The 16431-nt window shown below is 47.8% G+C and overlaps 1 protein-coding gene across 1 annotated transcript in view; it reads right to left on the bottom strand.

The window, feature by feature from the left end:
• Positions 1-16431, bottom strand: part of LOC121479412 (minichromosome maintenance complex component 3 associated protein) — a 54209-nt gene continuing 37778 nt past the window's right edge. Inside the window, exons 21-29 of the mRNA XM_041734952.1 lie at positions 15057-15210; positions 9929-10187; positions 9625-9722; positions 8597-8987; positions 6858-7115; positions 6254-6383; positions 4497-4703; positions 1347-1497; positions 1-290 (exon numbers count right to left, since the gene is read on the bottom strand). Coding sequence (XP_041590886.1) covers positions 132-290; positions 1347-1497; positions 4497-4703; positions 6254-6383; positions 6858-7115; positions 8597-8987; positions 9625-9722; positions 9929-10187; positions 15057-15210 — 1807 coding nt within the window. The 3' untranslated portion in view covers positions 1-131. The remainder of the gene's footprint in view (positions 291-1346; positions 1498-4496; positions 4704-6253; positions 6384-6857; positions 7116-8596; positions 8988-9624; positions 9723-9928; positions 10188-15056; positions 15211-16431) is intronic.

Below are 16431 nucleotides of genomic sequence, written 5' to 3'. Positions count from 1 at the left end.
TGAGACATTCAAATAGTTTATTTGCATGATTAATCATCACATTTCCAACAGTGCGTCAAGCATCTGAATAACATCATTGTGAGTAAAAGCAGACATCTTTTGGAGACCTTCCCGCTCTCAGATCTGGCAGCTCAGATGTCCACCATGTCCAGCAGTGCAGAGAGATGCAGCTCAGAGGCAACTTCCTCCTCCCTTGAACTCTGCATCAGCCTCTCCAAGTGCTTCAGCCGTTCGCTTACAGAAGTGCCTGTTGCCTCTGACAACTGCAGCTGCTCTCCTCTCCTTTTGTTCTATTTAAATAAAAAAGAATGTAAAAACAGTTTTAGGAAATCCTTAAGCCCAAATATATTTTCCTTAAGGACAGTAAGGAAACTAAATCTGGGGCCTACTGGGCTCAACGAACCCAGACGCCTCTTGGCATCTTACATCCTTCCAGCCTCTTCCTGCACGTACATTTATGGCTGGTGTCACCTGAGCACAGAACGTTCCTTCAGACTGTATCATCAACAACTTCCAGCATCATTTTTACAAATATCACTGTGAAAGGCTCTGAGCTGTTCCATCATATGATGTGAAATCGCTTAGCCAGACTCCCATCTTTGCATAGTTTCCACTTGTTATGCAATATGATTAACACCACAGGCATCAACAACAACAAAACATTAATTTTTGTTATATATATAATAGTTTCTTCAGGGCAGAACCATTAGGTCAAAGTGTACAAATACTTTTAAAGTATCTGCCAAACTGATAAACATATATAGTGCGTCATCTTAATTTGGTTTTCTCCCCTACTGAGGGGCTTCCTACACCAGCCCAGGCGCATACTTTCTACCTATCCAGCAACATGCATCTATGATGATCACTCAGTTTTTGCTTCCTTCACCGCTGAATGAGGATGGTGAGGTAGAACGACCTGGGCCACTCCTGGGTGAGCCCCTGCCATCTGTGACCTTACCACCCTCGTTCATTAATTTTCCTCAGGGAAAGTTAATCCCAGAAAAGAAGACAGGGTAATGCCAAGGCTTGGGCATTATGTGCACAAACAGAAGCCACCGTCAGTCACCACCTTTGTCACTCTCAATGCCCTCACAGCATGCCCACACGGCTATGGGTTGTGTTCAGTGCTTAAGCGTGTTGTCATTCCACTCTCCATTTCTCAAGCACAAACTCAGATTAGCTGGGCATCTGTAACACTGACAGATTACATTTAAGAAAACACCTAATTTAACCTAGTAACTAATTAGTCATCATGACACCATACGATGAACAGAGACGTTACTTTTTGCCCGCCGTTCTCTCAGTCTTGAATTCTAACTCAAGTGCCAAATATATTCTCCTCCCACCTGAGGGCTAGCAGGGGTCACTGTCTTCATCACAGGGTCAATAGTCTGAGGCAGAGACACCAGAGTCTGAGGAAGGTAGAGAGGAAGGGACATCGAATCCATAAATGCTCCCGAGTCTGCAGACAACCACTGCTGAAGCTGATCGTCAAACCTAAAGCATTTGAGAATGAGGAAGAAAGCATTCACTTTTCTCCAATAAAAATTTTTTATTTTTAAAAAAGATTTTATTTTTAAGTAACCTCTATACCTAACATGGGACTTGAATTTACAACCCCAGGATCAAGAATCACATGTTTCATGACTGAGACAGCCAGGTGGCCCTACTTCTAATTTCTTAAAGCTTTGCTTTTTTACTAAAGATAGAATGAAGTTATAACGTTAACTGAGCAGAACCATACTCTTAAAAATTTTAATCTTCTCTTTAATTTATAAGCCCAAGTTAGATTTAATGGAAAGAGTGGCATTTATTCAAAAACTGCTTTTGCATGTTACTTAACATTATTTGTATTTCTCTCATTTGGTTTTATTTTCTCTGCCTTATTTTGGTGTTTAAAAGTAATTCTTATCTCTTTTTCAAGATGTACTTATTTATTTTAGAGAGTGCACAAATAGGAGGGACAGAGGGAAAAGGAAAGAGACTCTGAAGCCAACTCCACACCGAACAAAGAGCCCGACACAGGGCTTGGTCCCATAAGCCTGAGATTACGACCTGAGCCAGAATCAAGAATCAATGCCTAGGCAACCTTGCCACCCAGGTGCCCCAGTTAATTCTTATCTCTTGATGATTATCCATATGTATGGATTGCTGCTTATAGTTTAAAATTAACTCAAAATAGGGGCACCTGCCTTTGGCTCAGGGCGTTGATCCTGGAGTCCCGGGATCGAGTCCCACATCGGGCTCCCTGCAGGGAGCCTGCTTCTCCCTCTGCCTGTGTCTCCACCTCTCTCTGTGGATAAATAATCTTTAAAAAATTAACTCAAAATAATATCCCACTGCCACCTAACACACTTCAGAGCTGTTCACTCCACACCCTTGTCTTTTCATGAAAAAAACCACCTGCTCTAATTGCTTAAATAATAGAGATCTAGGAAAATCTACTTTGGAAATCACAACACATCCGCTCACTCTTCCAACACATATTTATCAAGCCCCCACCAACACTAGGCACCATTCTAGGTACCAGGGATATAGTGCTCTAAGAAAACCCACGGCCCGGCTGTAAACCCTTTAGTGAGGGGAGACAGACAGGAACACAAGGAAACGGAAATGTGGTCTGAGGGTGAAAAAGACAAAGCAGGCAAGGAGGGCCTCACTGAGAAGTAGACATCTGAGCAGAGACTGGACATAAGTGCGAGGTGAGCTGTGGGGACTTCAGGAGGGTAGCTGAGGGGCAGCCTCAGCGGTTTAGTGCCGCCTTCAGCCCAGGGCATGATCCTGGGGACCCGGGATAGACTCCCACGTCAGGCTTCCCTGTATGAAGCCTACTTCTCCCTCTGCCTGTGTCTCTGCTTCTCTCTCTCTCTGTCTCTCATGAATAAATAAAATCTTTTAAAAATATAATTAGTTAATTAATTAATTTTTTAAAAGGGTAGCTGAGGGTTCCAGGCAAAAGGAGAAGCAAACACAAAGGCCTGGTCGCACTGCCCAAGGAGCAGAGAGGTCAGAAAGGAAATGGGTGCAGATCATGTGGGGCCTGCACACCTCGAAAAGATTTTGGCTTTGATTGGAGAGGAGTCCCTGGAAGGTTGCAAGCTAAGGAGAAACACCTGAAAGGCTCATACTGGGCCTGCCTAGACCACAGCCCACTGCAAAAAGTAGTCCAATTCCAAATATAACCTTAATAGAAAGAATAGGATTTACAGATGAACTGGATGTAGAGGGAGAACTCTACGACATTTAGCTTGGGCAACTGGAAGGGCAAAGCCCCATCGACTGAGAAGACCATCAACAGAGGAGCTGATTGGGGGAATACTGGGAATTAGATGCGCGGTGTTAGCTTTAGATGGCTATCAGGCATCCTATAAATGACTAATGAAGATTTCAAGAAACCAGCTGGATATTCAAATCTGGACTTCAGAGAACTCAGGGGCTAAGATATAAACTTGGAGTCGTCAGAACACTGATGTTAGTTAAAAATCCATTGGGGGGGGGGGATCCATGGGGGCACCTGGGTGGCTCAGTCAGTGAAGCGACGGTCTTCGGCTCAGGTCATGGAATCAAGTCCCACATCGGGCTCCCTGCTCAGTGGGGAGTCTGCTTCTCTCCCTCCCTCTGCCTCTCTCTTTCTCAATAAATAAATAAAATCTTAAAAAAAAAAAAATCCATGAAAATAGACGCTATCACTGGGGAGTGGGGATACAGATGACACAGAGGATAGGTGAGGGTGTGGGGGGTAAGGAAGAACCAGGAAGAAGAGAACAAAGCTGTGGAAGGAACAAAGGCTGGGGACAAGGGTTCATAATCAGCTCAGCAGTGTGCAGGATGCAGTGACCCCGAGCAGAGCGGATACAGCCACGGAGGTCAGGAGAGACTCAAAAGAGGACAGAAGCGAGGACCACGTGTCTAAGGAGTTTATAGTCAAGGGGATGGTCCGTGGTCTGGGTGCTGGGGGGTGGGGAGGAGGAAGGAGACACAACAGGGAGGGCCGCTCAGTGTCCTGAGTGGGTGCGAGGTGCTGCCCGTCTGCTCTTGGTGTTAAGCTAGACCCAGGGAGGCTGCTGGGGGCTGGCGGTGGGGTCGGACCACCTCGTAAACGGCCCTCCTCCTGGTGCTCTTGGTGAAACCAAGAGCAAGGGAGGTGGGAGATGCAGAGGAGGGTCTACCGTGTGGGACGACACACCGGCCCCCGAGGGCTTGCCAAGGGCAGACCTGGGGTCCGCCACCCGCTGAGCGCTCACCACCCGCTGAAGACACGCCAGCAGCCAGCCGGCAACTTCCTTCCTGACAGAAATATTAGGACTGACCTTCAGTAATGAATAGTAAAGGAAACGGATTTCAAATAATGGAACAGTTTAAGACATACTGAGGCACTGCCTCTGCCTTCAAAGAGCTTAGACTTCTCTCTTGAGCAAGGCACGTCACTGTGCTCTTTGCCAACCCAACAGGAAGCGGCCTAAAGGGTACAGTGCGCCGAAGGGAATGGACCTCACCTCTTGCTCTCCTCCTTCTCCAGCAGCAGACTCCGGGACAGGCACTGGGCCAGGAGCTCCTGGGCAGAGGCTCCGCGCATCAGATCCTGCGTGCTGGGAACCCGTCCCTCCGGACCACGCTCCACACTCCTCTTCCCTTTCTGGTGCACATGTAGTAACGGAGCAGGAAATGTGTTTGCAGCAGGATGAAAAGACTTTATCCCCAAACTGTAAGTACATGTTTTGAAATGATTACGGTCGGGAAAGAGAGGGAGAAGGGTTCCTCCAGCATCAGGAGTGGGGGTGTAGACACAGAGTCCCAGACCTCGCCTAGTTCCGGATTCCCTGGGGGTCAGGCTCAGGCACAGAGGGTGGGCAGCCGGCGCGCAGAGCTTGTGTCCTAGGAGTTTTGTTTCCCATCCCAGGGCTATCAGCAAGGTCTCTAGTCTCCCTTCATACTGGCAGGGTTCTTACTTTTACATTTAGCTTTTAAATCCATGTGTAAGTAACAGTCACGAACAGCGGGAGAAAAGGCATCTACTGTTTCTTCTAACTGGGCCAATCCTGGACCTGCGGCACGTGTGGCTGTTTCTGGACTTCTGACCTATTTGCTGCAACTTTGCTCTATGCTCTGATGTTGCGCACAGCACACCCTCCGCGTTATTCAAAGTTTTCTCAACAACTGCTGCACATTTTCTCATCCTGATGAATCTGAGAATTAACTCGTCAAGACCAGGGGGATAAATTCTTTTGGGTCTTGGGTTAGAAACGCCCTGACTGGACAGTTTGAGAACCGACATCCTCCTAGCACTGCATCTTCCCTTCCACAGAGCTAGCTGGCCTCTCACATACTCAGGTTTTCTCTGTACCTTCAAGGCCCTGAGCCCCCCTCACAGGGAGTTAGTGCCTTTCCTGGGTCGGTTTATGTCTGTAGGTTAGGGGTTTGCTGCTCTGAGTGACGATGTGCGCCTACCACCGGCCCATCGGTCTGATCCGCTTGCTGAACCTTCGATAGTTCTAAGGATGTAACCGTTCATTTTCTTGAACTGACTGTTTTACTGACTGGAAATGACAGTTCCTACCACCTTTCAATATTTAAGCCATCTTATCGGTGTCCCTGCACTGGGCAGCATCTCAGGACGACAGTGACTCGGTGACATCAGAGCAGCTCAGGGTGGTTCTGACGTCAGTGTTTCTAACATCTTAGTAAGAAGGAATTTCTTTGGGGGGGTACCTTTATAGTAGAAAACCTTATCAAGCTAAAGATATTTTTTACCCAAGTTTAATAAGAAATTGTATTAGGAATGAGTATAAATTGGGGTGGGAGGGTATAAATTTTAAGAAAAGCATTTAAACACTGAAATGATCACTGTTTTTCTGCTATGACAGCAAATTACATGAGATTAGATTTCTGTTGATGTGGTTTATTTATCCTGGGATAAACCCTAACTGTGAGGTTTTTTTTATGTATTACCAGATTACATGTGCTAAGACGTTTTATTCAGTGCTTTCAAGCCAGGTTTGTAAGTCAGATGAGATGTCAGCTTTCTTCTATCTACCCTCTGCTGGCTCTGTTATGATTTCAGAGTCAGGTCTGTCTGCTAAATGAGATGCCTGCATGAGAAGGATCTGGCCCTCGAGTATTTGTCGGAATACACACAGTGGGCTAGATTCCGTGTGTAGAACATTCACGTTCTGTTTATGTGTTCTGGAGGAGAATCACCCAGTTTGCTCTGCCAGCTGTCAAGACAGAAAGACACAACGGACACGGATCTCACCGCTCCTGACTCAGATGTAGCTCCTTCTGTGTCTGCATTCTGGCTTGTTCCCACGACAAAGGAATGTCATATCTTTTCAAATGGTTTTTAAAAAAATATACACATATCTGACCATCTTCACTCAGAGCCTCTGAAATTACAACACAAAAACAATTGAGAAAAGAATATCAAAAGAGCAACAAGTGACCACTTGAAATCTGCTTACAGACACTGACTTAAGGACAAACCCTACTAATTAATCAAAGTCACACAACTGTGTGACTCCCATGCTCGACCAAACATGTACCAGTGCCCGTGGGTCATTTAGGGTTCACACAGGCTCATGTGTGAGCCTGGCTCATGACTGCTCGGAGTCAACAAAATCTAACTTAGAGCCAGCCAAGGGGTCCATGTCAGGGAGGATGTCCAGGTTCTCCTGGAACATTCTTTGCTCCTCCAGATGGTTACAGTCTCCTGGAAGTCACTGGCCTGACGGGGAGTCCTATGGAAAGGAAGGCCGCGACCCCACAGAAAAAGAAACAAACATCAAGTAAACGCCTTTCTTTGCTGAAACTGGACGAGGTCAGTCTCCTAGGAGGTGACCCTAGCACCGAGGACTAACTACCTGATGTGACGGGAAGCCTGGGGGGTGTCCAGTCCCTCAGCTTGTGGTTGATGCACAGAGAGATGACATCATCCCATGGGATCTCGGCAACCGAGGGCCCTGTCCCCTGACCCAGGGGATGGCTCTTGCTCCTCCACCTGCGGTAGGTTCTGCAGAGCAGGTTTTCCACCTGGGACTGTAGGACAGGCTGCGTCTGGCGAGAGCTGGGGATCTGCGAGGCATACTGGATGACCATGGAGCACATGGGGAGCCAGGGCGCTGGAAAGAAAGCATCTCCACAGTTACCAGGTTTGGCCAAAGTGTACGCAGGCACTACACAGAATGTTCTCATTCTACATTTTCTTAGAAAAATACAAATGTGGGATCCCTGGGTGGCGCAGTGGTTTAGCGCCTGCCTTTGGCCCAGGGCGTGATCCTGGAGACCCGGGATCGAATCCCACATCGGGCTCCCAGTGCATGGAGCCTGCTTCTCCCTCTGCCTGTGTCTCTGCCTCTCTCTCTCTCTCTGTGACTATCATAAATAATAATAAAAAAAATAAAAAAGAAAAAAAAGAAAAAGAAAAGAAAAATACAAATGTGAGGGCGCCTAGATGACTCAGGCATCTGCCTTTGGCTCAGGTCATGATCTCAGGATCCTGGAATCGAGCCCCGGAGTCAGGCTCCCGGCTCTCTGCTTCTCCCTCTGCCCCCACTCCCCCACTTGCGCACAATCTCTATCACTTGCTCTCTTTCAAATAAATTATAAAATCTTTAAAAAGAGAGAGAGAGAGAGAGAGAGAGAAAGACAACCGTGAATTTGAGAAGTTTGCTTTTGAATTTGAATACAAGAGAACTGGAGCTGTTGAGGGAGAGACCACATCCCAGGAAGAGCTGCAGTCGCCCTGGACAAAACATACAACAGAGTCCACCCTAGAGGCTCTGACCATACAGCCCTGTGGTTGCCCCAGAAATCTGTATTTTGAGCAGCCAACCGGGCAGCTCTGGGCTTCTCTTGGGGAACCCTGCCCTAGCTCACTGCTGTGTGATCTGCTTCCCTCTGGGTTTCTGCAGGAACAAGCAACTCCTGGACCTCCTGACAGCCACACCCCGAAGTCCAGAAGGGCACCTGAGGCCTCCGTTCCACAAGGGCCCAGAAGAGAGTGGCCCTGCCACGGCCACATGCAGTGCCCCATATGTAGCATACCCCTCATTCCCTCCTAGCAGAGTCAACAATGGAAGGGATGACCTCCTTGCCCAGCCCCAGGAGACCTACAGTGCTCATCAATGCAGCGTCATCTGGGCACCACCAGAGGAAGGAACACTGGTGCCGAGCAGCACTGTCATGGCGCCAGCAGAGCCAGCAGTGTAGGTGGGGCTGCACGGTCTCCTTGCCCTGGGCCCCCACACTCTGTAGCAAAGGCAGGACAGAACCTGCTTCTATTAAAAAACTACAGGCCAGGCCTTGGGTTTAGTGTCCCTCCCAACACCACTCGCCACCTCCTTCCTCGGCTGTGCGGACACCCGCAGACTGCTGTACGGGTGGTGAAGAGCCAACAGCCCTACACAGACCCCCAGCCCTGTCTGACGCCTGACCCGAAAGGCAGGTGCAAGCAGGTCCAGTGTGGGGACAAGGAGGGAGGACACAGCAACCTCACACGGTGCCCAGTACCTGCCAGACTGTCAGTACAGTAAGAAAGGGAACAGGAGCCTGGCCGCCCCTCCTTCCTCCCCAGCCAGGACCCCTCAGCATGGGCACGTACCCCCCGGGGGAGGGAGGTCCATCTGCGGAAGCTGGAAGCTGAGCACAGCCTGCCTCAGCCAGGCCAGGTGCTCCGGGGTGTTCCAGTGAAGGTGAGGAAGCAGCCGGCTGCCCCCGGCCTCAGCGAACTCGGTCACAGGCCAGGACAGGTCGCACAGCTGTTCAGAGGACACCAGGGAGGCCAGGAAGTGCAGTACGCTGTTGAACAGCTCGATGATGGCTCCGGGCTCCTGCGACATCAGGCCGCCCTGCCGCCTCTCCCTTCTGTCGTGGAAAAACCGCCCACTGAACTCACGGCCAATGCCATCTTCCACGTACTGAATGAGCGTCTGGCAGCAAAGATCGAGGGAACAGGGGCAGTGGGAGACAAGCCACTGCACGGCCCATGAAACCTGAGACACAGAGAAGAGGTGCGGTGGACAATCCATCCTGTTTCCTGAAAGGGCCCCTCCCACAGCTGCCACGGCAGGTGCCACAGGGAGCACCAGCTCGTCAACCACACCTGGAAGCAGGCAGAAGTGTCCCCTGCAGCTGAGTGCAGGCTCTAAGGGCCCGCAGAGGGGTTCCAGGTCCCGTCCTACCCCAGGACTACAGCCTGCAGGTCAGGGCTGCAAGTGCTCCACCCCGACGGAAACCGGTCCTGAGCACGGTCTTGGCGTACCCAGGATGAAAGCCCGGCCTCCCCGTGCTCAGGGGGACCTGCATCTCCTGCACGCCCACTGCTCTCCCACCCCGCTCTTCTCCCTGCAGTTGCTTTCACTGTAACACCAGCACTGCTTTCCCTAAACTGACAGTTACAACAAAACCTCTAGAGAAATGTGCATGAACAATTTAACTGGTTGCAGACAGCAAGACCGCGGGCAGATTTTATCTTATTCTGATTCCTGCTTTTATTTTTGACAGACAGAAAGCTGTCTGTCAAAACAAGAAAGTTAAAAATCCAAGCAGTAATACATACCACATTCAAGACAGAACAAAAGGGGACAACTGAACGACCTTACCGGGCCTTTAGAAACGAGGAAGCCTTACCTTAGTTGTGCCTTGTAAATCGTTAATGGAATCAGGGATCTCAATAACGGTATAATCTGAAATCAGCTTAGCTGAGACCAAATCCTGCAGCATCAGACCTTCAACAGAAAAACAAGCAGAGGTGACCTGTCTTCTGCTTCAGCGTGCAGACAGACTAACACACCTCCCCGCGCTGACCCCACTCCCCGCGCCCAGGCACCGCTGCCCCTCAGCACCCCCCCCCCCCCCGCCACCACTTCCTGAGACCAGGGGCTTGACCCGTTTATTAAATATGCTAGTTCATCAACAAAAGGCCTTCACAAACCATCTTCCACTTCCTTGTCCATGGTGTCCCCTCCTGGGCTAGGTACAAGGACCACTAGGGGAAGTGCAGGCTGGAAGGGCTTGGCCTGGAGGAGCTGCTTCAGCTGCAGCAACGCGGAGAGCCAGTACACGTCCTCCTCCGCCATGTCCTCGCTCTCCACTTTAGGGGGAAGCAGCAGCATGAGCCCACTGGCGCCCAGGAGCTCCTTCTGCGTCTCCACAGCATCGAGGACGCAGTCGCTGAGAGCACCGTGAGCCACCTGCAGCAACATGTAGGCCATCAGGAGGGACATACCAGGGGACCAACCAGCAGAACAAGAGCAACCAAATGCTCACGGCTCTCTAGGCTGCCCTCCCTCCATGAGGCTGCAAATGAGTGCAAGAAACAGCCAGGTCAAAAGATAATTCAGCCTCTACAGGAACTGTTTGAAGAGGTTATTCTTAACAATCACCCTTAAACAGCAAAGATCTGGAGCCCAAAATAGGTAAGCCCAAAATACAAACAAGCCAGGTAAGCCCAAGATGACAGGGCATAAAGGCAAACCAGCAGCAAACAAGGGATCCTGACCAGTTTCCAGAAAGCATCATGGAGACGGGAACAACCACTGCATTAAGAAAACAGAGGAAGCTAGACCTGAAGACCTAGGGATGTAGGTACGGGAGGCACCAGGCCTGTTGAGCCTGCAAAGCTCCGAGCACTCAGACCCAGAAGCACCAAGAGCCAGAGGCAAGGTTCGGGACCACATGGCCAAGTCACGCATAGAGCAGTGCCCTCCAGGTCACCTGCCCACCTACAGGCGGCCTCTAAGTACAATCTGCCCCCTGCAGGCGTCCTATGCTGAGAAGATGCAGACACTTAGCACTGGCCATGCCCTACATGTCCCAAGAGGAAGAGCCAAGATGAATCCTTTCCAAAGAAACCAAACAGTGCAAGAGACTCATCGACCCTGACATCTGAAGGTAGCTCCCCAAAAAGGTGGGCTTGCTATTCAGTTACTCTGTACCCCACCCCAAGCACACAGCTTATGAGCAGCCTTTAAGGGCCTCATTCAGGTACAGGCAGCCTCAGAGAACGTGTCTGAGGAGAGCCTCCAACGTGAGAGAGAGACTAGAATAACAAAGAAAAGGAAATCCAAAGGAAACAGATAACGCATGGGGCATAAGAAAACTCAGACCTCAAAAATCCTAATTTCCTCTGATGATGCATCCAAAAATAGTCATCAGATGATGTGATAAACTCAAATAAGGATGAGAACGAGGAAATCAAACGATATCCACGGAACAGAAAACTCAATAGACCATCTGGAATATAAAAATCAGTGATTCTCCCAGAGCACAATATTTAAAAACAAGACAAAAACTAGGAGAGAAAGAATAAGAAGCTCAGAGGATTAAGTGAGGAGATCTACCATGTGTCTCGAGAGAGCTCAGCAGAGCACAGAAAGAGGAGGAGCCCATGTGGCACCACGACGCAACAACGTCCCCCGAGGGAGCGCACGGAGTCAGCAGCAGGCATGCCTCAGTGGATTTTCAGAACCCCAGAAACAGAGCAGCCTTCTAAAGAAAAACAGAACCAGGCCACAGAGAAAAGAACAAGAATCGCCTCAAACATCTCAACAGCAACTCTGGATGGAGCAAAACTGGAAGGAAAAACCTTTCAATCCACACTTCTATAAACCCAGTTAAACCACAAAGGACACGTGAAGGTTAACACACATTGAGAGTCAGGGGGCAAGGAAACTCTATTCCCACAGATCGTTTCTTTGGAAGAAACTGGAAGATGCATCCCACCAAACAGGAAACAAAAAACAGCTGCTGCTGTCAACGGCAAGCCCGGGTAAGCACTTGTAGGAGTCAGGTGGGACCTAACAGCTACCTAACAGCTCACTTCACCCACAGGGGCAATTTATCCTAACTTCTCGGAGGTCAGGAGCCTCTATGCTCTTCAGTAGGAGAGAGATCATAAGGTCTCATTCACGTGTGGAATTTACAAAACAAATGAGCAAAGGGGGAAAAAAAAAAAAGAGAGAGAGAGACAAACCAAGAAACAGACTCTTAACTGCAGAGAACAAACTCATGGTCACCAGAGCGGAGGGTGGTGAAAGAGGTGATGGGGTAAGGAGTGCACTTGTCATGATGAAATAAATTCGTAAGTAAAATAACACAAAATAACATAAAACAGATACAAGCAAGCAGGAGAGGGAGAGGGGAGGATGACAGTCGTAATTTGGGATATAAACCAGGGAGGAGGCGTGCTTGACACTCCCCCCCACCCCACGGCTTCCTTCTACACTGGGACATTAGCTCCTGAGAACGGGGATGGATCTCTGTTGCCTTCTGCTATACCCCCGTACCTGGAATACTGCTTGAGACAAGAGAAGTCACTCAGTAAATACTTGTGAAATGCGTACCGGAGTGAATGGTGAGGAATGCAGTGTGACTTCTGAAGGAGAGAGGCTCTCTCTCCAAGAGATACAAGCCAGCCCCAGACTGATTAAAAACCAAAACAAACAAAGCAAAAACTATGGAAAGGGGAGGAAATGAACAAAGTGAAAATCAGGAAAGCTCACCGAGCAGAGACCCTATGGATGTTATTAGACATATAAACAACATGAAGTATTAAAGACAAAAAAAAAAAAAGAGGGCCCCTAAGAGCACTCATACACAAGGCACTTGCCCAAGGTCACAGTCAGCAGGGGGAGGAACAGGACCACGTAACTGGTACGGAGACCCGAGTGGCGGTCAGCCCAGACGGGAGTAAGAAGACTCCTTTGTCAAAGGAAGGGATAAGGTGAAGTGACCGAGCATCTGGAAAACCCTACAAAGTTTTTTTTTTTTTTCCTACAAAGTTATATACAGTCCACACACTAGCACATTTGGGTAAAAATTAGTAAGAGATATAGAAAAAATTATGTAAGTGAGAAAATAAAGCAACTATTACTTGCAAAAAAAAAAAATAGTAAGAGGAGATGTAGTCACAGAACACTTGTGACTGGGGCAAACAGCAGTCACACAGCTAATAAGATGTGACCCCACTCTCTGAGGTAAGACAAAGTGATGATGTAGCCGCCCTGGAATTTGGGGAAGGCTGGGTAGAACCAGGATATGAGAGTTCATTCCTCACCTGGCATGGGGTGCAGCCACGAAGACAGCCCCCAGGATCCTAGCTCCCAGTGCCAATGCCCTTCAACAATCCCCTGCCCTGACTCATTTGTAACAGAATCAGTAAAATAAAAAATAAATGGAAAAAAAATGGGAGGGGTGCCTGGGTGGCTCAGTCGATGAAACATCTGCCTTCAGCTCATGATCTCGGGGTCTTGGGATCAAGCCCCATGTTGGGCTCCCTCTGCCTGCTTGTGCTCTCTCCCTCTCTCTCTCTCTCTCAAATAAATCACAACAAATTATGGGGATCCCTGGGTGGCTCAGCGGTTTGGCGCCTGCCTTTGGCCCAGGGCGTGATCCTGGAGACCCGGGATCGAGTCCTGCGTCGGGCTCCCGGCATGGAGCCTGCTCCTCCCTCTGCCTGTGTCTCTGCCTCTCTCTCTCTCTATCATAAATCAATCAATCAATCTTAAAAAAAAATAAATAAAAAATAAATTACAACAAATTAAATTAAATTTAAATTAAACTAAAATTTTAAAAAGGCAGAATCAGACAAAAGTGACAGGATGTTGCCTCTAAGATTAGGTTAAAGAGACTGTCTTATTCTGCTGATGGCAGGCAGCTGCCTTAGCGAGAGGCCCCAGCCACAGCTGGCAAGGATGTGAATCCTGCCAACAACCACAAGAGGAAGATTGAAAATGGATCTTTCCTCAGTCAAGTTTTGAGATGAGACCAGAGCTTTGCTTACATCATGATCCCACCTTGTGAGAAACCCTGAGCTACAGGACCCAACTAAACCACACCTACACTTCTGACCCAAAGAAACTATAAATAATAAATGTTTGCTATTTTAAGTTGCTAAGTCTGGGGGCAATTTATTGTATAACAATAGATATATTTTAATGTGAAATCAGTAGAAAACATCTGAAGTAGCTAAGTTGAGAAATAGCAGCGTAAGTATGTGATTTGGAAATACAACAGAAATTAAGCCCTGGCCCCTAAGTAGCCTAAGGTGACCTCTGAAAATGGTTCACAACTCACTTGACCCAGAAAACCCTACAAAATCATGCAAATCAAGAGGTTCAAATCTTTGTGTTCACATTAAGGACACGTGTGAAACTGCCCAGGCCATCAAGGGTATGCAAATCCGAAAAGCCACCAAGTATGTGAAAGATGTCACTTTGCAGCAGCAGTGTGTGCCGTTTCCTTGCTGTGATGATGGAGCTGGCAGGTGTGCCCAGGCAAAACAGTTGGGCTAGACCAGGGTCAGTGGCCGAAGAAGCATGGTACTTCACGTGCTTGAAAATGCGGAGAGTAATGCTGAATGTAAGGGCTGAGATGTAGATTCTCTGATCACTGAGCACATCCAGGTGAATAAAGCCCCCAAGATGCAGCGCAGAGCGTACAGGACTCATGGTTGGATTCACCCACTCATGAGCTGGGGATAGGAGCTAGGAGAGGGGCAGGCAAGGGCTGCTGTCTCATTATAAATTGTAAGATGTTATCTGACTTTTAAACTACATTTAAGTGTTACTTTGATTAAAAGACAAAAAAATTGGGATGCCTGGGCGGCTCAGTGGTTGAGTGTCTGCCTTTGGCCCAGGGCGTGACCCTAGGGTCCCAGGATCAAGTCCTGCACTGGGCTCCCTGCAGGGAGCCTGCTTCTCCCTCTGCCTGTGTCTCTGCCCCTCTCTCTCTCTCTCTCTGTGTCTCTCATGAATAATAAAATCTTTAAAAGAAAAAGAAAGACTTAAGAATAAAGGCAAGAGGAACAACAAACTCACTGTTCAGCTGGTGAACCAAAACATGACCGTCAACTTTGAATAGTGACAGCATAGATAGCTATCATCTTTATGCTTCCTCTATATTTCCTTGTATTTCTATACTTTCACACATACATTACTTTTACAATTAGGAAATAAATAGTTATCAAAACGGAAAAACAGGCACTTATAGGATTCTAATAATGTCCGGCAGTGAGCGAAATAAGAAAATCACAGAAGCAAACACACATGATTCTTACCCACCTTTATGCAGATGTTGACAGCAACAGTCTGATCCCCTATGCTGCTGAGCGCATGAAATAGAGCGAGTGTCTGAATCCCCCCAGGCTCGCTGCCTGTGTCATCCATGGAGCCGTCACCTCCCATGAACTTGACTTGTAACCAGTTTGCTAAAATTCTGTGAATAAAAGAAAATAAAAATTAAAAAAAGATTTTTTAAAAAAGGTTTTATTTATTTATTTAAACATGAATGGGGATCCCTGGGTGGCTCAGCAGTTTAGCGCCTGCCTTTGGCCCGGGGCGCGATCCTGGAGTCACGGGATCGAGTCCCATGTCGGGCTCCCAGCATGAAGCCTGCTTCTCCCTCCTCCTGTGTCTCTGCCCCTCTCTCTCTATGTCTATCACAAATAAATAAATTAATTAATTAAAAAAAAGAAAAACATGAGAGACACAGAGAGAAGCAGAGACACAGGAGGAGAAGCAGGCTCCATGCAGGGAGCCCGATGTGGGACTCGATCCCGGGTCTCCAGGATCACACCCTAGGCCAAAGGTGGCACTAAACCGCTGAGCCACCCAGGGATCCCAAGATTTTAATTCTAAATGTAACCTATAAAGATTTTTAGGAAAACTTAGGAAGGGAACTACCATACAGATGTGGGTTGACAGACATCAACTGTGATGGACTTCCCTAAACCCCATGTTAATCAAGGATCAACTACATACACACTCCACAGAATCAAATTTCATGCCTGAGCTCTTGAAGATTATTGGGATGTACATTTCTTAGAGAATAAACTTATTTAGCAAATCAGAACACAGCTGTTTTGTTCTAAGAAATGAATCATGATTTAAATACTTTTAAAATACTGCAACTCTCCTCTTTGCTCAGATGTCTTACAAACTGGATGACCTTTTCTTTAGCTTGCATGTGTTTCAATAGTAACTGCTAAAGAAGGAATGTATTCAGAGAACTTAGTACCCTTGAACACTGCTAACAGGAATGGAAAATGGGTGCAGCTACTGTGGAAAACAGTCGGGCAATTCTTCAAGGACTTTTAAACATAAAGTTACCTCACAACCTAGCAATTCCACTCCTAGGTATGTAACGAACACAACTGCAAACATCTGTCCACACAAACACATACACATGAATGCTCAGAGCAGCATTATTCATAATAACCAGAGAGCGGAAACCACCCAGATGCCCATCAACTGACGAAAGATAAATAAACTGTGCTATATTCATACAATGGAATATTATTCAGCCACAAATAAAGAATGAAGGGCTGATACTGCTACAAGATGAAACCCAGAAAACAGGATGGCTGAGTGAAAGGTGCCAGTCATAGGTCTACACATAGTAGGCCTCCGTTCATATAGGAAAACACATAGAAGATAG

This window comes from Vulpes lagopus, chromosome 20 (genome assembly GCF_018345385.1).
Source record: "Vulpes lagopus strain Blue_001 chromosome 20, ASM1834538v1, whole genome shotgun sequence".
Classification (NCBI taxonomy): Eukaryota; Metazoa; Chordata; class Mammalia; order Carnivora; family Canidae; genus Vulpes; species Vulpes lagopus.
The sequence above is the reverse complement of the archived record's forward strand: the minus strand, read 5'-3'. Positions and strand labels throughout refer to the sequence as shown.